The 26537-nt window shown below is 34.7% G+C and overlaps 2 protein-coding genes across 5 annotated transcripts in view; both read left to right on the top strand.

Annotated features, from left to right (window-relative positions):
• The window catches only part of LOC135141240 (MAP kinase-interacting serine/threonine-protein kinase 1-like), a 79568-nt gene extending 76235 nt beyond the window's left edge, over positions 1 to 3333 (top strand). For all 4 annotated transcript variants that reach the window (XM_064072167.1, XM_064072158.1, XM_064072176.1 and 1 more), the window contains 3 exons: positions 459 to 728; positions 1302 to 1862; positions 1920 to 3333. In XM_064072167.1, the coding sequence (XP_063928237.1) occupies positions 459 to 728; positions 1302 to 1862; positions 1920 to 2036 (948 nt within the window). In that variant the 3' untranslated portion in view covers positions 2037 to 3333. The remainder of the gene's footprint in view (positions 1 to 458; positions 729 to 1301; positions 1863 to 1919) is intronic.
• Positions 3334 to 8903: 5570 nt separating this feature from the next.
• Positions 8904 to 26537, top strand: part of LOC135141218 (exosome RNA helicase MTR4) — a 28460-nt gene continuing 10826 nt past the window's right edge. The window contains exons 1-11 of the mRNA XM_064072109.1: positions 8904 to 9270; positions 9332 to 9445; positions 9498 to 9740; positions 17688 to 17862; positions 17914 to 18228; positions 18515 to 18761; positions 18811 to 19103; positions 19156 to 19432; positions 19485 to 19657; positions 25943 to 26146; positions 26275 to 26516. Coding sequence (XP_063928179.1) covers positions 9164 to 9270; positions 9332 to 9445; positions 9498 to 9740; positions 17688 to 17862; positions 17914 to 18228; positions 18515 to 18761; positions 18811 to 19103; positions 19156 to 19432; positions 19485 to 19657; positions 25943 to 26146; positions 26275 to 26516 — 2390 coding nt within the window. The 5' untranslated portion in view covers positions 8904 to 9163. The remainder of the gene's footprint in view (positions 9271 to 9331; positions 9446 to 9497; positions 9741 to 17687; positions 17863 to 17913; positions 18229 to 18514; positions 18762 to 18810; positions 19104 to 19155; positions 19433 to 19484; positions 19658 to 25942; positions 26147 to 26274; positions 26517 to 26537) is intronic.

The raw sequence follows: 26537 nt of genomic DNA, 5'->3' as shown, positions 1-26537 counted from the left end.
CACGTTTTGACATAAGGAAAACTTCTGTTGTATTGGTTGTATTGTTTTATAGACTTTCATCATGATTAATGAAGGTTATTTGAAATTTGTATTGTATTAATAAATTGGTGTTAATTTTTTCCTTCACAGTTTAATAAACGTGACATCCATTGGTAATTCATCAAATTATAGCTATACAAACAACAATCCATCATTTTCAATGAAGCACAGACGTCTAAATTAACAAAGTGTTGTTTACCTTCATAACTTCTATGAGTTGTATTAGAATTATCACTTATGTTCCGGTTTTTGTTTCAATTTTGTTAGAAAATGCACGTGACGCCATTCTAAAACACTTTTTCAAAAGTTAATAAAACATCCTGGAAGTTTGAATTTACGTCTAGTATGTTTCTTGAATTTTAAAGAATACGATCTCCCCGTTTTCGACCCCTGAAGACATTTTTTTCTTTTTTTTTCAGATAAATGGAGGACAACTGTTGAGAAGGATTCAGGAGAATAGGTACTTCAGCGAAGCGGCAGCGGCGGAGATTGTGAGGGAAGTCGCTTCCGCGTTGCGATTCATGCACGCCAAAGGAATAGCACACCGCGATCTCAAACCGGAGAACATCCTATGTGTTAATAAAGATAGGCTTTGTCCAGTCAAGATCTGCGATTTTGATTTGGGATCCGGAATACGCTTCCAGTCGAGCGTTTCGAGTCCGTTGGCCACTCCACAACTTCTAACTCCGGTAGGTGTTGTTGCGTTACGGTGGTTTGATCCTTATGAAGCTCAGGCAAACATGTTCGTTGTAATTAAAAGTTCGTGATGAATAATGAAATCGAGTGTGAAGTGTATAACTGGAATATTTTGATGTTTATTGAAGCTGGCTGGGAAAGTAAACAACGTACAGTGTGTAATGGCTGGGTTACTGTAGTGCTTTGTTCAAGTATTCTTTATAGCTCGAGTTTTATAAGAAATGCACATGGTGGAATAAACATATTTTATTCATAATGAGTTCGGTATTACGACGTGACGAACGCGGCTTAACCATAGTCATACTAATTCACCCGTGGGAGGGGAAACTGTCGTGGTTGATGGTCATATTCGTGCAGGTAGTCGTAAAACCTGACTTTAAAAAAACGGAGAGAAATGAATATTAAATTAGCGCTGTTCTTTATTTTTAATAACGCTCAAATGACACCGGTTCCTCCAGTCCAATGTAGGTTTACAACCCAGTGAAAGTTTCGGGTCAAAGATCAACGAAAATCCGACTCGCAATCTGAAGGGTTATGACGATCGCTGATCGAGTTTGTTGTTTCAGGTGGGCAGCGCCGAGTTCATGGCCCCCGAAGTAGTGGAAGCCTTCATCGGCGAGTCGGACTCGGTGGCGTACGACAAGCGGTGCGACCTGTGGTCGCTCGGCGTCATCACCTACATCTTGTTATGCGGGTATCCGCCGTTCTACGGCAAGTGCGGCCGCGACTGCGGCTGGGAACGCGGAGACAATTGTAACGCTTGCCAAGACCTCCTCTTCCATAGCATCCAAGAGGGCCGATACGACTTCCCCGAAGCCGAATGGGGTAACATATCGGACGAGGCAAAGGATCTGATATCATCCTTGCTGGTCAAGAACGCCAGCGAACGCATCAGCGCCGAGAAAGTTCTGCAACATCCGTGGTTGAAATGCGCCAGCGACTCGGCGCCGTTGACCACGCCTGCCATTATCAAGAAGAATAATTCCGCGAGGGAGCTGTCCCAGTTCGCGGAGAGCGCCATGGCTGTGAACAGGGTGGTGCAGCAGCACTTCAGCATGAATCTGGACTATCTGGAGAGGCCGAACGTGTATCCTATAGACGAAAAGGCGGCGCCCTACTCCGCCAAGGTACGAAAAATAACCCCTTTATTGGCCCTTTGATACAATGTTAATTTCTTTTGACAGGTGTTCGGCTTAAGCCCGCCCAGCGAGAGCAACTTAATGCAGAGGCGGATCAAGGGTCGATCCTGCCAATTTTTGTTGCCCACTCCGGCCCCCGCTATTCCCAGTCCGAGCGGTTGAAGGCGTTGCGCAAGCATCTCCGATATTTTTTTACAAAATAAGATTAAAAAACAAATAAAAGAAGAAAAAAATATGGCGTGCACGGGCGGCGCGCATTTTTCGTTATTTTTCACGCAAAATTTTTGTCTTTGTCGATTTTACGAGAATATCTTTTTTTTTTGTCTCTCGTCGTTAGTCTCCGAGAGAACGTTGTTTATTTTTGAAGAGTCTAAAGTTGAGACTCAACTGCGTCAAGACATCGTTCGATTTTCGATTCCTTCGTCAGGGTCGTGCCCACCACGACATTTGGTACATACATAATCTGGAAGCCCAGGATGTCTTGGACCAGGTCTGGCGTCTCTGGCCTAGCGTTAGTTTTTTCGGAGCTTGTTTTTTACATTTTTTTTTTCTTTTTTTTATTGTATGTGTTGAGGTGGACTGATCCAGGTCAGTCTGCATTGTGATAATTAAATAAGCATCTAAGCGTGCGAAGTAGCGCACGATAGACTGTAGACAGCGTACCTGCTTTATGTTCGGTAAGATACAGAACATTAAATTCGAGGGACGGGCCGTCCCGCCATGTACTGACAGTCCATTGTATTTTTAAGAGTCCTATATAAGTTTGGATATTTTTTAAATATTTTGTAATGCTCAAGGGTAGTTTCGGTATTCGAAAAAAAGTGGGGGGCGCGACGATCACAAGGTGCTTAATTTTCGGCTAGTCCCAGTGATAAACGATCGCCGAAAATTCGGCATCATCTTCCAACACTCAGGGTTGTAAACGGCGAGTCATTACAAAACTTATATCAGAAGGGCTCGTTACGCCAGAATGAATGTCGTTAGTTTGTATGTGATAGGGTGAAAGATTTCCCCAGGAAGATCCGACATGATTGGAGGAGTATTCTTTTTTCTATGCTTATTTTTTATGGCATTTATTATTGTACTGTAGCGGTACGAAATAATGTATTTTCCAATCAGTTGATACCAAAAAATATAAAGAAAAAAACTATTAAAAAAAATAAAATACTTTTAAGTCTTTTTCATTCAGATTTTCTTTAATACCTATATCAATCGCACTGAAAGTGCCATCATTTGTTTCTATTTTGTGTTATTGTAAACGCATTAGTATAAGGAAACTTATTCTGTTGCCCTTTCCTCGTGTTGATGCGTTTATAATTTGAGTTACAGAGAAATTTATATTGTTAAATATTACGTATTTTTTTTCTACAACTGAGCAAGCTAGCATTGAGTAAATTAGTGATGGAAATTTATGTACCAAGTGTGCTTTAATTTCATATAATAAAGACCGATTTTTTTATTATTGCGTTTTATTACCCAGATGTCAATGGAGGCGGGCATGTAAACACAAGTAAAGTGAGTGAAGATTGGTGGGTCCTCCATTAAGCACCGCGCATGCGTCGCTCTGCGCTTCCTGAGTAACATGCACTCTGTTACTGAAATACCACCATGGGCGTAGATCAAGGGTCTGTGCTGGGATCTTTTTTATTTTTACTATTTCATAATAAAATCATATCTGCGTGTCTATATACTTACTAGTGAAATTTACAATAACTTGTAAAAAATTAGTCGAAGATGGGTTGTTTACAATAGGAAATATTTTAGGGTCGTAAATAACGTGTACACTTCAGTTCGACCGGCTGTTGTCATTTCGTTCAGAGGCGACTTTCACTAAATATCTAAATCTAAGCAAGAAATGTTTAGAAAACAATTTGTTGCCAACCGGTAAGCTTAGTGCGAACCGCACAAAGGGGGTATTTATTTACGGTCAACTACTTTTATGATGGTCATATAACCTTATGGCGCGAAGACCTCATATATGTCATTTTAAATGTGGCAACTCTATTTCACGTTGGATATCTCATCTAAAAATACCAGTACTTATCTGAACATGAAATCAATAGTTTTTTTTTATGGCCATTTTACTTCTCGACCGTAAGCGAAGTATAGTAATCGAGTCTACCACGATATATATGAGCTGTCCCCATTGTGTCATGGTTGCCGAACTTAACACTTTTTTTTTCTTGCGCTGGTAATGCGCTGTTTTGTTCGATTGTGGTTTAATTAATAATTTTAGTCCTCTGTTTTGAGAAGACAAACTCATTTAAATCAATAGAGAAATATGTATTTTGCAATCAGGGTCTGCCTCTCGGTCTAACAACGAATGAAAAATTCATCACAATTGAGATCGGGGCCGGTGGGTGGGGCTTAATTTTTGTTTTGTTATTAATATATAGAATTTTCTTTCAAGAACAGGATAGTTAAAGATGTTTTCAGTTTCTTGTCGGGAAAAGAGACTTTGTATATTAAGAAAAAATGGACAAAATATAAGCCCCGCCCACCCACCCCTTCTCAATTGTGATGAATATTTTATGCATCGTGAGCTGAAGGGCGAAGTTTAATTGCAAAGTCCTCATTTCCCTACAAAAAAATTACCATATAAAATGTTTTTAAAAGGGTAGAATTTTTTAGAGAAATATTGGTGTTACAATTAAACTCCGCCCTTTCATCAGATTACGAATGAAAAACTCATCACAATTGAGATCGGGGCGGGTGGATGGGGCTTAATCTTTGTTCTGTTTTTTTTAATACATAGAATTTTCTTTCGACAACAGGATAATTAAAGATGTTTTCAGTGTCTTGTTGGGAAAAGAAGACTTCATATATGTATTAAGAAAAAGTGGACCAAATATAAGCCCCGCCCACCCATCCCTTCTCGATTGTGATGAATGCTTTATTCATCGTGAGCTGAAGGGCGGAGTTTAGTTGCAAAATTCTCATTTCTCTACAAGAAAATACCATATGAAATGTGTTTTTAAAAGGGAAGAATTTTTTATAGAAATATTGATGTTACAATTAAACTCCGCCCATCAAACTGATTACGAATGAAAAATTCATCACAGTTGAGATCCGGACGGGTGGGTGGGGCTTAATCTTTGTTTGTTTTTTTTTTAATATATAGAATTTTCTTTCGACAACAGGATAATTAAAGATGTTTTCAGTTTCTTGTCGGGAAAAGAGACTTTGTATATTAAGAAAAAATGGACCAGACATAAGCCCCGCCCACCCACCCCTTCTCAATTGTGATGAATGCTTTATTCATCGTGAGCTGAACGGCGGAGTTTAGTCACAAAATCCTTATTCATCTACACGAAAATACCATATGAAATATGTTTTTAAAAGGGAAGAATTTTTTATAGAAATATTGACGTTAAAATTAAACTCCGCCCTTCGATCTGATTAGGAATGAAAAACTTATGACAATTGAGATCGGGGCGGGTGGGTGGGGCTTAATTTTTGTTTTTTTTTTAATATATAGAGTTTTCTTCCAACAACAGGATTGTTAAACATTTTTCAGTTTCTTGTTGGGAAAAGACGACTTCGTATATTAAGAAAAAATTAGACCAAATATAAGTCCCGCCCACCCACCCTTTCTCCATTGTGCTGAATGCTTTATTCATCGTGACCTGAAGGGCGGAGTTTAGTTGCAAAATTCTCATTTCTCTACAAGAAATTACCATATGAAATTTGTTTTTAAAAGGGATTAATTTTTTAGAGAAATATTGGTGTTATAATTAAACTCCGGCCTTCGATCTGATTAGGAATGAAAAATTCATCACAATTGAGATCTGGACGGGTGGATGGGGCTTAATCTTTGTTTACTTTCTTTTTTAATATATAGAATTTTCTTTCAACAACAGGTTAATTAAAGATGTTTTCAGTTTCTTGTTGGAAAAAGAGACTTTGTATATTAAGAAAAAATGGACCAGATATAAGCCCCGCCCACCCACCCCTTCTCAAATGTGATGAATGCTTTATTCATCGTGAGCTGAAAGGCGGAGTTTAGTTGCAAAATCCTTATTTCTCTCCAAGAAAATACCATATGAAATATGTTCTTAAAATGGATGAATTTTTTATAGAAATATTGACGTTAAAATTAAATTCCGCCCATCAGTCTGTTTAGGAATTAAAAACTCATCATTACAATTGAGATCGGGGCGGGTGGGTGGGGCTTCATCTTTGTTTTTTTTTTTAATATATAGAGTTTTCTTCCAACAACAGGATAGTTAAACATGTTTTAAGTTTCCTGTTGGGAAAAGACGACTTCGTATATTAAGAAAAAAATGGACCAAATATAAGCCCCGCTCACCCACCCCTTCTCAATTGTGATGAATGCTTTATTCATCGTGAGCTGAAGGGCGGAGTTTAGTTGCAAAATTCTCATTTCTTTGCAAGAAATTACCATATGAAATTTGTTTTTAAAAGGGTAGAATTTTTTAGAGAAATAATATGTTTCAATTAAACTCCGCTCCTCGTCTAATTAGTAATGAAACACTCATCACAATTGAGATCGGGGCGGGTGGGTGGGGCTTAATTTTTCTTTTTTTTTATATACATAATTTTCTTTCAACAATGTTTTGCCGCAACGAACAAGAGATATTATAATAAAAAACATAAAGTCAATCTATTATTCAGTAATTTTGGACTGTACTCCAAACATAAGTCACGTAGAATAACTTGTACTTTCTCGTTTTTCTCGAAAAACTGAAGAAACGAAAAACTGAAAAATCTAAAAATTGAAAACTCGTGAAATTTCAAATCGAAAAACTGAAAAATCTAAAAATTGAAACGTCCAAAATTTGGAAAATCGGAAAACTGGAAAATTTAAAATGAAAACTCGAAGAAATATCGTAAAATTGAAGAAAAATTGAAACATTGAAAATTGAAAAACTGACGAAACGAAAAATTGAAAAAAAGTGAAATCGAAAAAGCAAAAAATTATAAAATCGGAACATTGAAAAATTGAAAAATCGTAAAAATAAAGAAAATGAAAAACTTTGTGGGTATCGTTGGTGATTTTTAGAAAAAGAGACGGTTACGGTTTTCAGATTTTATTTAGCTCCTTACTGTTTGAGAGTGCCAGGGAGAAGAAGATCGAAGGGTGTTTGAATGGTCGACAGGTAGGCTCGGTAAAGAAAGAATTTAGAAAATTCTAGAAACGGGAAGAGAAAGTATGTAGGAGCGTAGGGAGGTAGACGAAAGATTTACATTAGTACAAAAATTATGAATGCGCTCAGGTAGAACACCTGATTTTGTGGGAACGGTTGTTCCTACAACTGAAACGAAAAATTGCAAATGGAACAATTAAAAATCGAAAACGCGAGAAACTCAAATCGAAAAATTGAAAATTAAATTTAAACTTCAAAATTCGAAAAAATGAAAGAAAAAAAGAAATGAAAAATGGAAGAAAAACTTCAAGTCAAATAAGCTGCGGGGACGTTATTTACGCCACTGGTTTTTACTTTATAGAGATTATCAGAAAACAGAAATTGCAAAAAATTTAGAGAAGTGGGATTTATTTGGCTACACTTCAGGGGAGAGGGAAGTTCTGTTGAAATAACCTTCGACCAATTTTTTACTCTTCCCTATGTGAGTTTTTGGGAGTGCGAAAACTGACTCATCCACATCCCCTTAATTGGTTTTATCTTGTTCATATTCACTACTTATTTCTCAGAAATTTCAGCAACACGATCATTTTTGATATTGGAAGGTTAATGCGTCACGAAATTTCCAGGTTAGGGAAAATGAGAAATGACGATGCGCTATAGGGATGCGCGACTTTTCACCCACGTTTCCGAGGGCTCAAAAGTTCCTAGTTTTTTAAATTAAGAGCATTAGAAAACAAATTATGGACCACAATACGACGAAACCATTCTGTACACTATTATAAATATCAAATAATAAGGCGGATTTTCCAAAAAAATATACACCTATGTACATATGTAATAGGTAATGTAAAAAAAGAAGAATAGAAACAAAAATTATGTTGGCTTACCTGTTGCTGATATATTTGACAATGGCATGCCCTTTCAAAAAAAGTACTTTTTACTTTTTTTTTACTTAAGTAACTTTATATTAATAATATATAATAAATAACGAATTTGTAGAACATTAGCAGTTCCAAAGTTTTTATTATTGTCTACAAATCAAATGCCGTAAGTAGTTACTTATCGTATTTAAAATAAATTATAATCTATAATAAAATGACCAAAACACACAACCGTCTTATGAAGTCAACATAACTACATGCGGTTCAAGTCTTATGGAGAACCACTCACAAATGTAAACATCAATGTGAATGTAAGTACTGGTAGATAATAGTAATAGCTAGAAGAATACCGGTTTCCGGACCAATGACATCCAAGAAATCGGCCAAAACAGCATGCAGAGACCCCTCTAACATGGAGATGATATAAAACAGAACGTGGATTGGGTCTTGAAGAATGTGACCGACGCTTTCGGGCGGAGCCAGGTAGTAATTTAACCCACCGATTGGGTACGAGCTCCGACATCCGTCCGCACCCCCAACATGTTAATCAGGAAGTTTCCTTGGAATTTAACAACAAATGAATTCTTAATTTGGAATTTATGGTAACAAGCGCCAATTTAATGGTCAAAAATCGGTTGTCACTGTCAATTCAAGAATTTTTCGCTATATTAAGTTTTGAACTAAATTATACATAAAAAGTGACCTAATTCAAAAGTTGACGTCACAAATGAATAGCAGTAGACCCATAGTATTAATTGCTTAATTTATTTTTTATTTTGGTCGAATCGCAATCGAAATATATACTTTCGAGAGAATCGTCTCCTTGCGCAACCCTACCCGTTACGCCTCTGTCTATAAATATTTATTTTGAAGTTAACATAACACGAGATAATACTTTTTCTGGCAGATAATTTAATTTTGTTTATTGATGGAACTTTTGAACTTAATTGATTTATTTAGCAACTTATTACGTAACAAAATTGTTTCCAGACACTTCAAAAACAAGCATTGAGGACAAATATCCATTTTTTCAGCAATTTCGCGACATCAACATCAAAATTACTTCCCAGTCGTCGCGAATTCTTCATTTTTCATTTAAATCTTGCATTTTTCGTCTTTATTCTTCACTTTCCGGCTCTTTCCTCTCCCCAAGCCCAATTTGAATTTGGAGCGCAAACCCACGAATCAAGTTGATCGTCCCGCTTCGTCACCCGGTCCCGTAAAAAACAGCGTTCGTTGGTTGGCGCGTGCATTGTAATGCAAAAATCGGCAAAAACGGCATAAAAAAGCGCGAAAAGCCATGGCAGACTCCATCGACGACCTCTTCCTGTGCTTCGAGGACGAGCCCCAGCCGGAAAACGCGCCCGACCAAGAGCCAGCCGCACCAAGCACACCGTTATCCAACAGGTAAAATGCAGCCATAACCTCAAAAATACACGCCAAAATCCCGTTTTTACGCAAATTCCAGCGATCCAGATGGCCAGAACAAGGCGTGCAAGCGCGAGCTCGAGGACGAGGGCGCGGACGGCGGCCCCAAGAGGCCGAAGACCGACGACGAGGTGGTGGATCTCACAGACATCAAGTGCGTAAGTGACATGTTGGAATGGCATGACCTTAGCTTGGTCCTGTTGCAGCTTGGAGGAGCTGAAAAATCGGATCGTGGTCCACGTTATCGAGTCCATGGAGGCGTGCACGCACGAGGTCGCGTGCCCCCCGGGGCAGGAATATGTGCCGCTGAGGACGGGGAGGAACGAGGCCGCCAAGCAGTACCCGTTCGCTCTGGATGCTTTCCAGAAGGAGTCGATTTTGTGTGTCGATAATAACCAGTCAGTTTTGGTTTCGGCACATACTTCGGCTGGCAAGACGGTTATTGCAGAGTAAGTGTGAGAGAGATTTGGAAATAAAGCAGTGTTTTCTTTGAAATGTTGCAATACGTGTTTTTACTATTCAGAGCGATTTTTATTATATTCTGCGGTTGGTAAAGTGGCTACCAGGAATTATTAAGATTTTTAACCACAAATTATGTAAAATTCATAGGCGCCTCCCACAATGCGGCAGGCTCTCACGAATTTTGCAATTTATGTGTATGGTTATGAGTGTTAATAACGTAAAAGTAATTTAACTAATTTTTTATCAAGGCTTCTTTAATTAGTCAATTTTCGTTAAATGTTATTTTAATTTGGTGTTTGTGTTTATTTAGTTTTCAATAACGTGGACATAATTATTTGAAATTTACAAAAAAAAAAAAAAAAACGCAGACAGTGGAATCAGTTTTATCGGACATGCGCTGTTTCTACAACGGTGTATGTAATGACTTAATGAGTTTTGTAGTGACTTTGGAAGCCCGTTTGAGAAAAGAGAAATTAATTGGGTATGAACAACAATGGTCTTAGATATATTTCAATTATTAAAAACATTCAAATTAAAAGATAAAAACAATGAATTATAAACAAATTTATCAATGGTTAAAAATGCATATTTTTTTATTTTCCGAGCGTAAGCGAAGGAAGTACATATTGTAATTGAGTCCGTCGGCCGACTCTCTGCTTTTACATTTTCTCGACCTTTCATGACGCCTAGAGTACGAAGAGATATGACTTTCGTTTCCGTCCGTCTGTCCGTTTGTCTGCCGTTCCGGATTTTTATTAGACAGATAATCTTCAAAAGTACTGGGCCGATTGTTGTCAAATTTTTATTTATATTAGGAATATCATGTATATGGTAAAACGCTAACCAAAATTTGTCTAATCATCCCCATTAATAATGTGATGACGTCACTTCAAAATTGTATATAGTAAATGGGTTTTAAATTGTATAATATAACATAGTTCTACACGTGTAGTTTACGATGCCGTGTTGATTTTTTACCCGAAATCTCCAGATTTTTGGAAAAAAAAATAAAAATTATAAAACATTTTGCAATTTAATTTTGAATCTGCAAAACCGAATGCTTTGAAATTTTGCAGATGTTTTGAAGTTACCATAACATAATAAATGTTTGATCAAAATGTATTTACTCACCCCCCCCTAAAAAATTGATGACGTCACCTCAAAATATTGCTGAATAAATCCTGTCTTAAATGTGCAAAATATGATGAGCCTATATTTGTGATTTATCACTGCATTAATGCCTTTTAGATTTGGTAATACAGGGTGTCTCAAAAAATTTATGACTGAGTCAATTTATTTTATAGATTAAATCAAGAATTGCAAAACTGAATACTTTGAAATCGTGCAGACGTTTTGAAGTTATTGTAAGCATGGTAACTTTTTTGATCAAAATGTATCTGTTTGTCAACCCCAAAAAAATTGATGACGTCATCTCAAAATTTTGCCGAATAAATTTTACCCAAAATGTGCAAAATATGATGAGTTTTTACTTGTGATTTATCATTGCATTCATAGTTTGTAGATTTGCTTGAGCAGGTGGCTCAAAAAAAATTATGAATAAGTCAGTTTATTTTATTGATTAAATCAGGCTCACTCCATTTTCTCAAAAAAGCTTGGAAATACATACTGTTATTTTTAGTATTACACTGCACCAATCCAAGTTAATATACGTGTCCTTGCAAAAATGTTGATGACGTCATTACAAAATTGTGTAAAAAAAAAAACTCAACACGAAAATGCTGGATATGTTTCATTGTACTTTGGAGCGAGGGAAGTTCTGTCGAAACAACTTTCGACCAATTTTTACTTCCCGAGCGGAAGCGAAGGAAGTATTGTAATCGAGTCCGTCGACCGACATTTATCTCCGAAACTACTTTATCGATTGTTGTCAAATTTTATTTGTGTATTATGAATTTCATGTAAACGGTAAGAAGCTAACCAAACTCAAAATTGAATTTGTTCTAAATATGCACAATTTTGCTAAATATGCAGTTTTATGCATTTTTTTTCTCTTATAATTAACAATCAAATATTTTTCAAAATTTTTCGTTATTACAATAACGAAAATCGCAAAATCAAATTCTATAATATGTATTGTAAAGAAGCAAAGTCCTCGTCAATTAAAATAAGTTCAAGAAAATCTTTTATCCATGAATTTATTAAAGTTTATTTAGTTTTTGTTTTACATGTTTATTTCTTGTAGAGAAATAAACATGTAAAACAACATTGGCTCACAATGAATAAAGAAAGTCATCACAATTGAGATAGGGTGGGCGGGCGGGGCTTCTATTTTGCCTTTTTTTCTTAATATTCGTAGTCTTCTTTTCGCAAGAAGAAACTTAAAATGTGTTTAAAACAGGAAATATGGATTTTGTAATTACGCTCCGCCCCTCAGTCTGAGAACGAATGGAAAATTCATCACGATTGAGATCCAAATGGATGGGTGGGGCTTATCTTATCTTTTTTTTTACATAATACATATAGTTTTCTCTGAATAGCATCATCACTGAAGAACATATTTCACATGGTATTTCTTGTTGAAAAATACGGATTTTGCAATTAAGCTCCGCCCCCTTGACGAACGACGAACAAAAAAATGCGTCACAACTGAGATAGGGTGGGTGGGTGGGGCTTATGTTTTGCATTTTTTGTTTCTTCTTAATATATATTGTTTTTTCTTCATAATAAGAAACTGAAAACATGTTTAAAATGGTAAATTTTTTCCCATACACTTCTCTACAAATTTACATTAAACATGCTTTCAGTTCCTTGTCTTGAAAAGAGACATATGTACATGTATTAAGAAAAAAAAAGGCAACATAAAACCCCGCCCACCCGCCCTCACTTCAATTGTGATAACGTTTTTATTCGTTGTGAGCCGAAGGGCGGAGTTTATTGCAGAATGCTTATTTCTCTACAAGAAATTATTTTGTGAAATATGTTTTTAAATAACATGTTGTTGAAAGGAAGCTACATTATATGTTAGGAAGAAATATCCAAAAAATAAGATCTTAATTGTAAAATCGATGTTCCCCCCCATTTTAAACGTTTTACATTGTTGTTACGAATATCCAGAAAAAAGGCAAAATTTAAGCTCCGCCCACCCAATGTCAATTGTAATTGAATATTAAAATTCTAAAAAACTGTTATGTATACATATTGCATATTGTAAATTGTGGAAAAATGGTCAAAGTTTTTTAGAAAATGAAGACGAAAATAACGTCCGAAAATGACAATGTATAAAAAAAAACTCTTTAGGTAATTTTCGGAAGTGTTCGAATAGCACGTTGTGAATATTGAAATTCTAAAAAATTGTTATTTTCATATTGTAAATTGTGGAGATACGAGCGAAGTTCCCTCCAACCAACTTTCACCAATTTTTTATTTTAACAAAAAGTGTGATAATAGAAATTAGTGACAAGATTGAAAGTAAATTTTAACTGCGGGGATTCAGTACAAAAATTTATCGTAAAATTTGTTTATTAAAAATTATTAAACACTGGGTTCCACTAAATTCACTTTGGAACGACACGCATTGTTAACAAAAGAGGACATAACGATTTTTACTCCTCGAGTTCACGCTAAAGGAACATTGTTATGGGTTTTCCATTTCCGTCTGTGTGTCGTCTGTTGGTGGCTTTAATAAACAGATAATTTCCGAAACTTCAGGACTGAAACTTGTGGTAAAATTTTAGGCAAAGACAGATGCTAAAACGCTAACCAAAATTTGTCTGATTGGAATTTTGTTACGTAAATCATTTTTAAATTTTATAAAATGTATTCCTGTACTTGTGGTTTCACCCGTATTTTTTTGCCTTGGATAATTGGTGAAAAAAAATTGTAAACCGTCTAGAACAATTTACAATTTAATTTAAAAACTACAAAACCGACTGCTCTGAAATTTTGCAAACGTTTTTAAGGTTATCGCAAACAAGGTAAATCTCCAATCAAAATTTATCTGTTTAATCCTTTCAAAAAACGTGATGATGTCACCGCAGAATTTTTTGCCAACATTTTAAGGTTACTGGAAGCATGCCCCGCCCAAAAATGATGACGTCATCTTACAATTTTGCCGACTGAATGTTCTCCAAACTTATGAGTACGCTAAACATTCAGTTTTTTTGGGAAAAAGCAGAGTATGCTTAATTATGTTAAAGTTTGTCTAGAAATCAAAAATTATAAGAATTTTATGGAGTCCCAAAGTTATTTCGTTTTACAGCCCTGTTGTGAATTTTATTGTACAGCTGAAGAGCGGGGCGAACTCAGGTACAGAAAACATCGGCTTTCCCCTGACAAGCTCTTTACCTGTACAATAGAATTGACGCCTGGGCTGTAAAACGAATTAACGTTGGGAGTCCATAAAATTCTTATAATTCTGGACAAACTTTACCTGTGTTGAGGAAACAAAATCAAGTTTTATTTTCTTTTAACATAGACACCACCGTTAAAGTGCTACGAAAAATAATTGCAAACGCCGTCAATTACTTTATGAGGGGTCTTAAGTACTTTGGACCGCAACCTGCAATAAAACCATTACGAACCCTTCGCACCCGAGGTACGGCTTCAGCCAGAGCCGGACTTCAAATTTGGAGCGTTCATATATGAATCATGGTAGAGTTAATTTTTATTGGGTTTTTCTAGAAAATATGTATGTATTTGCAAAGATTTAAAAAGTTTTAAGAACCACACTTTCATCTGTCCTTAAATTTTAAGATTAAATTCCTTGAAAGCCGTCCCTTTAACAATCTACTTGTTCACGTATTGAAACAAATACGGTCCTGGGAAGGGTAAGGGTGGCGAGTAATCTTGATTGACAGTTTTATGCTGGGTGCACTTTCCAAAGCTGCAATTCTCATAATTGGAGTCATTTGCAAATATATTTCGTCGTACTATAATGCTAATGATAGAATTCTTTCGAAATATAAACATAAACAGACGAAGTTAAGCATATACTGAGAATACATTTTTTCACGTTGGTTACTTGTCAAATATATTTTTTGTTTTCCCCACTTGTGCGGACTACGGCACTTTAGAATTTGCGGGAGTGTTCTTTACGCCACTGCTTTTTACTTTACGTGTCTTTGGCGAAATGTTGCTCGGAACATTTTCCAGTGGGATAACTCACTTGAAACAGGATTAGACTTGCGCTGTATTTTTTGCTGCCCCGAATTTTATACATGCTTAATCGTCGAACTCCTTCAATATGTAAACATAAACAGTCGAAGTTAAGCATGAATTAATGTTTTTTTTGTTTTGTTTAGTTTCTGTTTTAAATAGATTTCATATTGTCCGTATCTATGCGGACTGCTTCGCTTTGCATTTTGGGTTGCGGGGGTGTTTTTACGCCACTGCCTAGCATGCTTCTTTATCTTTATTTTAAGAAATACATTTTTTTAATTTTTCGAATAAGCTGTATTTGTTCTACTGTACTTCAGGAGCGAGGGAAGTTTTGTCTGTTACTTATTTCTTTAGTCGCTAAAATATTTTGGATATTAAACAATAAAGAATTTTAAAAGGCAAAGATATTTCTGGAGAACAAAAGTCGTGTCGGATTACTATATTTTGCATACTCTGTTGTACATACTTACACATGATGAGAAAGACATCTTGATTGTCCAGTGTTAACTAGTGACCGATTTTTCTTGAATGGACTCTGGGTTTATGAAAATTTTGTTTGTTTCCGATAATATTAGGCAGGTTTTTTGTCTCTAATTCAATTGTCTGACGTTAATATGTCGAATTTATGTGAAGTGTAGCGAAAAATGTTAGAAAATTTCTTAATGAACAGTTCATTAAAAAAATATGTAAAATTTATATTTTTATTACTGCCAAATAAAAATTATAAAACATTATGAGGTGTTGAACAAAACTTTTGATATTTATGCTCGCGAATCAATTTTACACCGAACCTAAGCTAAGGAAGTATTGTAATAATCCGACGAATGGCTAGTTTAACTCGGCTACGTCTCTTCACAAAAACTTCATTGTCGTTGCCGAAATATCATTTTGGATTTTTGAACAGTAGTAGTTGAAGGGATTCTAATGAAGTCATTTTGTCTCTCAATTTAGTGTTTTCTTGTTATTTTACAAGTCGGATTATTAGAAAATGGAGATTTCCGTTTGTGTCTGTTTTTTGTTGAAAATTTTATCACATAAATAATTTTTGAAATTGATTATTTTGCAAATTGTTGTATATTTTAAGATCTTCGTGAAAATAGAAAAACGTCTAAAATAATCTTCCACAGTTATTCCGGTGTGTTGAAAATTGTCATAGTAGGAATTGTGTTTGTATATACGATAACGTTGTTTTTACTTTTTTACTTCAAGGAGTGTTTTAAAATTAAATTATGTCAGTGAGGTTTTGGTTTTAATAGGTTTTAAACTTGCACGGAAATAATGATTTGCGTATTGTTGGTAAGTCGAAAAAGGCTGAAATCCCTAGTTTTTTTAATGATTTTTGGATCTTTAAAAATAGCGATATATTTTTCAATTTTTTTTTAAATAAACCCTCTCATGAAATTTTAAAGAATTTTACTTTCACCAAAAAGTATTCTGGGTTAGGGGTTGTCAATACATACGTTTACTAATGCAAACTTGTTTCCCGGAAATCCGTAATTAATGAGTTGTATGAGTGTGCACTTGAATTTTTAAAATATGTCAAGTGTATGTCGAGTTTAAATAGTGTGATATCGTGGTGGTAAGGTAACTGCAAATATTCCACATTTTATTGTATTTTAATTGAGAGACACTCCAAATGAAAAGTTACTAGTTCCCTTGTTTGTGATTTTTTAGTCAAGCATTTAAAAACATTTTTTGCCTGCAAAAATTTACTCCCAATTTGCCTGATCTACCAGAAATCTAAGACCTTTTACTACGATATTTATTGTAAAGAAATCTCCTGTGAACGAACAATAATTCATCAAAACATAAAACCACATGTGGTTTGCTATCAAGTGACTATAATTCTCCAAGTGTTGTTTTATTGAAACTCCTACAAAAATATGTCTCGAATGTAGTTTATAAAATCCAAGGCTTGCCAACGCGTTTGTGTAGTCTGTAAGCAGCCTATTATATCACAAGTTTATCAAGAAAAATTCAAAACAATTTAAAACAATGCTGACGTTGTACATTGTTATGAGGTCATGTATCTATCTAGATTGTCTAATTCAGAGGAAGATTAAAAATACTTTCTTTATTAATAGTTTGCAGTTGCCGCTCACACAATCGGATGTTTACTTTTAATGTGGACCGTGTATTTAAAAAAATATTATTTCGTCGGTAGTTAGCTAAAATAATATTTTTATAATTTGTTTTGTTTTTGCTTGAAGTTGTCATTTCACACAGAATGGTGAAAAAAGTAGGCAAAATTTAAGTGTCCGTGTTTCTTATCCTTACTAGAATTGGCGTTATGTGTTTAATAACAGTAGACGACACGTGGATTTTTACATTCAGTGATAGAAAGGAAAATAAACCCGTTATAATGTGCATAAATTATGCGCAACTTATCAAACTTTCGAAGAATAACTAACACTTTTAAAACAATTTTATGATCCAAAACAAATTTTTTGAATGAGCTTTTACGTTATTTTGCAATATAAGTTTACGTTACAAAATATTTAACCATTGGGAACAGAAATTCGCCGTGTTTAACATGAAAATTTAATTTCGCGATTGTGAATTGACTTGCGAATATATTTGCATTCATTAGCATAAATAACACACTTAACTAAAAATTAAAAAAGTAACCACCATCGAGGTTTTGCATTAGAACCGTAACTGTACTTAGTGGTGATTCCTGTCTTGTATTTCACAAGAATCCTGCTAATGCTCAAAACAATAACCACTCATCGATAGACTATAATTTATCGCTCGGTATTTCTTCGTAACAGTGACTAACATTATTTAATCGCCATTTAAACACGCTAATGTTTCAGATATGCAGTCGCCCTGTCGCTAAAGAACAAGCAGCGCGTAATCTACACGACTCCGATTAAGGCACTCTCCAATCAGAAATACAGAGAATTTCTCGACGAATTCAAAGATGTAGGTTTGGTCACCGGAGATGTCACGATCAATCCGAGCGCTTCGTGCCTCATCATGACCACCGAGGTAACTTGGACAAATTTTCTAGACTCGATTTCACAGTAGTAATCTTCACAGATCCTGCGAAACATGTTATACCGAGGCTCAGAAATAATGCGAGAAGTGGGTTGGGTGATATTCGACGAGATCCATTACATGCGTGATAAAGAACGCGGCGTCGTCTGGGAAGAAACTTTGATTTTGTTACCACACAATGTTCATTTTGTTTTTCTGTCGGCTACAATTCCAAACGCAAGACAGTTTGCTGAATGGGTAGCTCATTTGCATCACCAACCGTGTCACGTGGTGTACACAGACTACAGACCTACACCGTTACAACATTTCATTTATCCGGCGGGTGGGAGTGGCATTCACATGGTCGTGGACGAAACCGTAAGAATTTTTTTGGTGTATATAACATAGTAAAGATTCACCAACACTGCGCTTGACATTGCGGTAGAATTTAAATAGCGGCAAATAATTAAATATAATTTGTTCTTCTAGTGCAATATTTTTACAGGTAAGGACTACTTTTTTATTTATGATATTTTTTGTTTCCTTGCTGCTTTGATTCTTATTTTTAACTTGACGCAATTTTATTATTCTGACTCAGCAGGTGGTGATCTTTAGATTATAGCTATATTTCGGGTTTGATCCTTCATAAGTAACTTTTTTTCAGGGAACTTTCAAAGATGACAGTTTCAACGCCGCCATGGCGGTCCTCCAAAATTCAGGCGACGCCGCCCGAGGCGACGAAAAAGGCCGAAAAGGCGGAATAAAAAACAAAGACGCGACCCAAACCGACATTTTCAAAGTAGTTAAAATGATAATGGAGCGGAATTTCGCTCCAGTCATTGTTTTTAGTTTTAGTAAGAAGGATTGCGAGTTGTACGCAATGCAGATGACGAAGCTTGATTTCAACACAAGTAAGATTTTGTGCGATCGCGTTACGACAAATAATCGTTGAAATTGTAGCCGCTGAGAAACAACTAGTGGATGAAGTGTTCAATAATGCGATGGATGTTTTAACCGACGACGACAGAAACCTCCCTCAGGTTGAGAACTTGTTGCCTTTGTTGCGTCGCGGAATCGGGATTCACCATGGGGGGTTGTTGCCGATTTTGAAAGAGACTATCGAAATTTTGTTTGGGGAGGGGTTGATTAAAGCGTTGTTTGCAACGGAAACTTTCGCGATGGGTTTGAACATGCCGGCGAGGACTGTGCTTTTTACGGGTATGAGGAAGTATGACGGGCACGAGTACCGATGGGTGCGTTTTGGGTATATTATTATTAGAGGGGGTGTTGATTTTGGGGTTTTAGATTACTTCTGGTGAATACATTCAGATGTCTGGACGTGCGGGACGAAGAGGGCTTGATGATAAAGGGATAGTTATTTTGATGGTTGATGAGAAGGTACCACCTGCTGCTGGGAGAGATATCGTGAAGGGTCAACCAGACCCGATCAACTCGGCTTTCCATCTGACTTATAATATGGTGTTGAATTTGTTGAGGGTTGAGGAGATCAATCCAGAGTATATGTTGGAGAGGTCGTTTTATCAGTTCCAGAATCAAACAGCAATACCCGGTTTATACGACAGTGAGTTGTTTTTGTTTTTAGTTGTATTTGTATTGTTTTTGGTTGTTTTTAGAGTACAAAGGAAAATTGGAACAATGTAATAGTTTTCAAATTGAAAGTGAAGTTCAGATTGCGTCGTATTACAACATAAGGCAACAGTTGGATAGACTTGGACTGCAATTCAGGTCTTATTTAACTAAGTCTAATTATCTAATACCTTTTTTGCAGCCAGGACGTTTGGTTAAGGTAAGTGAAAAAATAATTCACCAAGTTATAAAATTGTTCATGATAGTTTTCAAGTAGTGTTGATTGCTAATTGATTTTTGTTGCTTTTGTAACGTCCGCTAGATGTCGCAATTTGATTTCATTTGTTAAGCAATTGTTTGTCGCTACCGTGAATCGTTATTTAAATAAGTAGTGACTTTTGCTTTGCTGTGTTTCATAGTCCAAACTTTTTTGATAAATACTTGACTTATTTTAAATTTGAAGTGCGTGCGAATTAAAAATTTTTAGTAACAATGAAGAACAAAGAACACATTTTTTTGTGTTTGCTTTCCCCCAGCGGAGAAAATTGCGTGTCTTAGGCTTCAAACTTGTTCGAATTAATCTTGACGGAAGGTAGTTGTGCTGAATTTTTTTATTCACTTAATTCTTGTTGAAACTACCAATCTTGTACACTATGCCTGAGTGTATTGGGGGTTGCTTATTTCAACAATTTGTGCGTTGGATTTTTAATGCATATGAAATGACATTTTTTATTTAGGCTTTATTCTATGCATTGGTAATATTGCTAAAATATGCATCTTCTAAAAAAAAAAATAGATCGTCGTAAAATTTTAAGAACCAGCAAATAATATTAAAGAAATATATATCAAAATAAACACGTCGTAATTTTTTCATTTTATTGTCTTTTTGTATGTTGATATTAAAATTAGTGTGCAATATTTTTCACACCTATTTGCTGTTTATCTATGCTATAAAATATTTTATAGCCAACAGTTTGGTGAAAAAGTATAGAGACTTGTCGAATTATGAATATTATAACAAAGGTAGTAATTATAACGCCCATTTTGTGAAATAAATGTACTAGAAAAATTTCGTGGTGTAAACCCCACATCTATAATGAAATTTTGATTATAGGTTTGTTCCGGTTTGTTTAACATAGACAAAATTTTATTAACCTGTAAGAATCTTGGAACAATCTCGAATTTTTGTAATCGAGTCTGTCGGCCGACTTTTACGTTTTCTCGATGTTTCTAGAGTACGAAGAAATAGGTCGTCTGTTTCCGTCTGTCTGTCTGCCGTCTTGATTTTGATTAGATCGATAATATCCGAAAGTACTGGGCCCATTGTTGTAAAATTTTGTATTTATATTAGGAATGTCATGTAGATGCTAAAACGCTAACCAAAATTTGTTTAATCATCGTCACCAATAATGTGATGACGTCACTTTAAAATTGTGCATGATAAACGGATTTTATTGTATAAAATAACATAGTCCTACACATGTAGTTTATGACTCCGTGTTGAGTTTTTACCCAAAACGTCCAGATTTTTGGAAAAAAATCAAAATTATAAAACAACATTTTGCAATTTAATTTTGAATCTGCCAAACTGGATGGACTGAAATCTTCCAGATGTTTTAAATTTATGGTAAGCATTGTACATTTTTAATCAAAGTATATTTGCCTATTCGAAGGTATTTATTATAATAAATTAATTTATTTAATTTAATTGTTCTCTCTAAAATCTCTTTATGTTTTAAATTCAGCGGGTGTCGATTTATTTTGTTGTTATTGTAGTAATTTTAAGAACTTGCAAATAATATTAAATATTTTTAATATATCAAAATAAACACGTCGTAATTTTTTCATTTTATTGTCTTTTTGTATGTTGATATTAAAATTAGTGTGCAATATTTTTTACACCTATTTGCTGTTTATGTATGCTATAAAATATTTTATAGCCAACAGTTTGGTAAAAAAGTATAAAGGAGACTTCGAATTATGCGTATTATAACAAAGGTAGTAATTATAACGCCCCCTTTTGTGAAATAAATGTACTAGAAAAATTTCGTGGTGTAATAAATACAACACCTATAATGAAGTTTTGGTCTTCTGTTTCCGTCTGTCTGTCAATCTGTCCGTCTGTCTGCCGTCCTGATTTTGATTAGACAGATAATCTCGGAAAGTACTGGGCCGATTGTTGTCAAATTTTGTATTTATATTAGGAATGTCATGTAGTTGGTAAAACGCCAACCAAAATTTGTTTAATCATCGCCACCAATAATGTGATGACGTCACTTCAAAATTGTACATAATAAATGGATTTTAAATTCTATAAAATAACGTAGTCCTACACATGCAGTTTATGACTCCGTGTTGAGTTTTTATCCAAAACATCTAGATTTTTGTAAAAAAATCAAAATTATAAAACAACATTTTGCAATTTAATTTTGAATCTGCCAAATTGAATGGATTGAAATCTTGCAAATGTTTTAAACTTATGTACATTTTTAATCAAAGTACATTTGCCTATACCCTCAAAATTTTCCGAATAAATCCTATGTAAAATGTGCAACATATCATCAGTCTATACTTGTGATTTATCACTGTATTCATATTTTTTAAATTTGCTTAAACAGGGTCACTCAAAAAATTAATGAATGCGTGAATTTATTTTATTGATTTAACCAGGAACTGCGAAACCGAACCCTTTGAAGTCTTGGAGATGTTTTAATGTTATCAAAGGCATCGTAAATTTTTGATCAAAATCTATTTGCTCATCCCCCCCCCTAAAAATTGATGACGTCACGTCAAAATATTGCTGAATATATCCTATCCTAAATGTGAGTCTATACTTGTGATTTATTTTTTAAATTTGCTTATACAGGGTGTCTCAGAGAAATTAATTACTGAGTTGTTAAAAAATAAATACCCAATCAGATTTATGTATTTAACTCGTTACTATGCAATTTAACACCTTTTAAATTTAACAAGTTTTTACAAGTTTAATAGGGGCAAAATCAATCTTATCTTAGCAAGTGCTAGCCCCGCCCACCGCCCCTTAGTTTCTCAGAGTTTAAGTAATTTGCCAAAATAAGTTTTACCTTTGTAAGTATTAGCCCCGCCCACCCGCCCTCTATTTTCTCAGAAGGTATGCCGTTTGCCAAAATAAGCCTTATCTTAGCAAGTATTACCCTCTGAGACAATAAAGGGCCGGTGGGCGGGGCTTGTACTTGCTAACATAAGTCGTATGTATTTATTTATCCTCTGGAAAAATAGGGGGCGGGTGGGCGGGCTTAGTATTTGTTAAGATAAAACTGCAAAACTACAAAATTCTGTAAAGTAAAAACTCAATTCAAAAATGCTGAATGTTTCACTGTATTTTAGGTGCGGGGGAAGTTCTGTCGAAACAGCTTTCGACCAATTTTTATTAACAGAGTAATTAGAAAAATTAGAAACGCTAGTTCCGAATTCTGTAACATTTCTTCTGTTTGTTTATTTATTTATTTATTTATTTATTTATTTATTTTTAAACTGTTCGTTAAAGTCAAACAAATTGCCAGGTACCAGCCAGAATCTGCTCATAACTTTTCGTCCTTTCTTTGGGCATAACTGGGGATTAATCCTTTTTTACAGTTACGAGAAGACTTCACTGCAGGTGTCCTGCTGGCTGTAGGTAAGTTGTCTCCCAGTGGTCAAGGTGACAAAAAGGTATAGGTAAATTCTCTCCCGGCTACGCAGGTACACGGATTAAGGCTAATGGGCGCCACCGTCGAGACTGTGCAATAATATACAAGAATGTACTTCACCAAAAAAAAAACTGTTTTTATTGAAAAGAATTAGTAGATGTAACATCCACGCCACAAATAAGTTATGCGCATGTCCAAATTATACTTTTTTGTATAACATTTATAATTAATTCACAAATCCATATAATTATGTATTTATCTACAACCTAAGCCAATAAAAAAATATGTGTATACATTTATCTACAAAAATATCACATTGGTACACAGGTACATTTACAATAAGAACAGAAAATATGTTTTTTTGTATAACATTTACAATTAATTCACAAGTATGTACATATATGTATTTATTTACAATCTAATCCAAGGAAGAAATAACATACATTTATTTACAAAAATATCACATTGATGCACATGTACCTAATACGTATGCAAGAGTCAAAAATAATTTTTTTTGTAACATTTACAATTATTTTGCAATTACATAGCATATGGATTAATCTACAATCTAAGTCAACAAAAAAACCATATGTACACTTATTTAGAAAAATATCACTTGATACCCAGGTACATATGTAAAAGTAAAAAATTTTGTTTTATTTACATCAATTTGAATTCTATTTTAAAAAATAAACATTATAATCTCAAATTTTTCTAGGTTTATATTTATATGAGTTTTCAATTTTTTCTTCTAAGAAGGTAATTCTTTCTAGATATTTCTTATCATAAATGACTTCACTTTGATTTGCACTTCTTTGTCTAATATACGAGTTTACTTGAAAATTATTCAAAACATCTATAAAAGTCCTGCTAAATCGCAACTCAATAATTTGAAAACAGGTAAATTAAGGGTAGGAGGTGTTATTAACAACTAAACCACCCCTAATGGAGGATTGGGTGCGGGAGACAATTTACCTGAGGTCGGGAGACAACTTACCTATGGTTTTTAGAAATTTGTACATTTGGGAGACAACTTACCTCCTCCGGTCCTGCTCAGTAAAATTATAATCCAAGACTGTATAACGACTTTCCAAAAGAAAATTAGAAACGTGGTGTGTCGTTACAGATTAAATCTCTGTAAAATTTGCTTAATTAAAATTAATTACAGATTTAAATTTCAAGTTATTGCTACTCTGAAATTGCACTTGTCTTTAATTTTGTAATTGATTTATTGCTTTTATAAATCGCTAGTTTTTTTTTGTTTTTAAAATAATTCACAACGGTATTTTTTTCTATTGTTGAACAAAATACGGAAACACATTTCAGGAATGTGATTTGTTTATTATTATTTTTAGAACGCCCACATTTCGGTTACAGTTTTCTCTTTTTCTCAAGCTTGTTATATGCAAATTGCTAATTAAAACTTTATGGCGGTCTGCCAAAAAAAAAAGTGCGGGTCGTAATAACGTTACCGAACAAAATTGCATTTTTTAAATGTAATAAAAGCCTGAGAAAGGGAGGTGACTGCTCTCGAAACGTCGGCGTAATTGTGAAAATAATAAAAAACGATCCACATTCTTGAATTTTGTGTACGTTTTATTACATTCTGTTTTTGAAACCTGGAAACCAGCATTATCAGAGAGCTTCCTTCTGTATCACATACAATTTAAGATTTTCGATAACGATTTATTTTTTTTACGTTTTCATTGTGTTGTTGAATTGAATTTCTGTAGACGCTATCAACTGAATGCCAACATCTACTCCGATAATTTAAGCGTACTGATGATAAATTGTGTTTTTCACCACATTGACTCATTTGAAAACAAAATGTAGACAAAACAAAACAACACTTCTTTCATTACATCAACATATCTAATCACATAATTTATTGGCGAAGTTAGCGTTTAACGTTTTTAGATTTTTCTTTTGTGATTTATACAATATTCACTTTTAGCTTTGAGGTGAGTATTTCATGTTCGTAATTAAAGAAATTTATTAAAATGAAATAAAATGTGCAGTAATTCCGTCGCAGAATATTCGTAAATCGAAAATTATTTTTTTGACAAAATTATGTCGTAAAACACCGAACTCTGTCATACCATAAACAATTAAATCAATAAAAAATGAGTTACCTAACTTTGCATACATTGTGAAAACAATACTACTACCTGATTTTCACAAAAAGTATAGCGTCATAACTAGGGCAGCGAACTGCCAATTTATTTACATCACAATATATGGTAAATCAAACGATGAAGGAATTATTAACAAATCAATCTTTTATAAAGTGAAACTAAATATGAATCGTTCATATGTAATAATTGTTATTTTAAAGTACAGAATAATCTGCTTTGTTCCAAATCACTTTGTTAACGTTAATAATCTCCTTTATACATTTGTACACTTTCGTGTCACTTATGATATCGTTATTTGTAATGAAGTGAATTGTAATAACGAAAAAATATGAATCAGACAAACACATCAATTAATATTTTATGATCTGAATAAAAAATTCGCACAAACTGTAGAAAATTATTTTTGATTGTCGACAGAAATCATCTGGTCACTTTCTAATTCCTGTTTATGTAATACACGTTTTCGCAACAAATACAGCTTTACAAGCGCACAAATTCGCACAAAAAGACGACAACTCCATTATTTCTCTCAAAACGAAACCATTGTGTTTAAAATTCTACCTGGGTATGACTGTTATTTAGAATAGAATCCCGGAAAAACCGGTGTCAGCCTCTAGTAGTTCATGAAAAAGTTCCAGCCCACACAACGATAAAAAAAATGGCCGTGGAAACCCCAAATTAACATCCTTCCCTAAATTCCAGATCAAAATCCAAGACACCGAGTACGACTGGGGAGCCGTGGTTAATTTCAAAAAAGTCAGCGAGACGGTACCGGGTAGAAGGGGTGCAAAAGCAAATCCCGCCAAAACTTCGACAAAGGTACAGGTGGATTTGTTGTTACACGTGATGGCTGAAGATGCTTCCGACAACAAAGACGTAATTCCTAAACCCTGTCTGGACGGCCAGGTAATTACAATAACTGTTTACAATCCTTACAGTCGCCTGTAAATCCGACAAAATTTATGAGCTTGTCAACTTTTTACAACTCAGTTCGGTGGGAAGTTCTGCGGTAATTAATTTGTCTCGTTTTTAAGAAAGGAGAAGTGGAAATTGTAAGCGTCGAATCAAGCTTAATCACCCACATATCATCCGTTCGCCTGTATTGTCCCAACGATTTGCGCCAAAAAGACAGCCGAAAAGGCGTCTACAAGTCGATAAAAGAGGTAAAAAAGCGATTCCCGGAAGGCCCGCCTTTGCTCAACCCGATCGACGATATGAAAATAACCGAACCCGACTTTGTAGACATCGTCAAAAAAATCGAACAACTCGAAAAAAAGTAACGTTTGTTTAAAAACTC

The sequence above is a fragment of the Zophobas morio genome, unplaced genomic scaffold (assembly GCF_036711695.1).
Source record: "Zophobas morio isolate AGI-343-1 ecotype UQ-CSIRO unplaced genomic scaffold, CSIRO_AGI_Zmor_V1 ptg000004l, whole genome shotgun sequence".
NCBI classification, from domain to species: domain Eukaryota; kingdom Metazoa; phylum Arthropoda; class Insecta; order Coleoptera; family Tenebrionidae; genus Zophobas; species Zophobas morio.
This window is presented reverse-complemented; position numbering and strand designations above follow the sequence as displayed.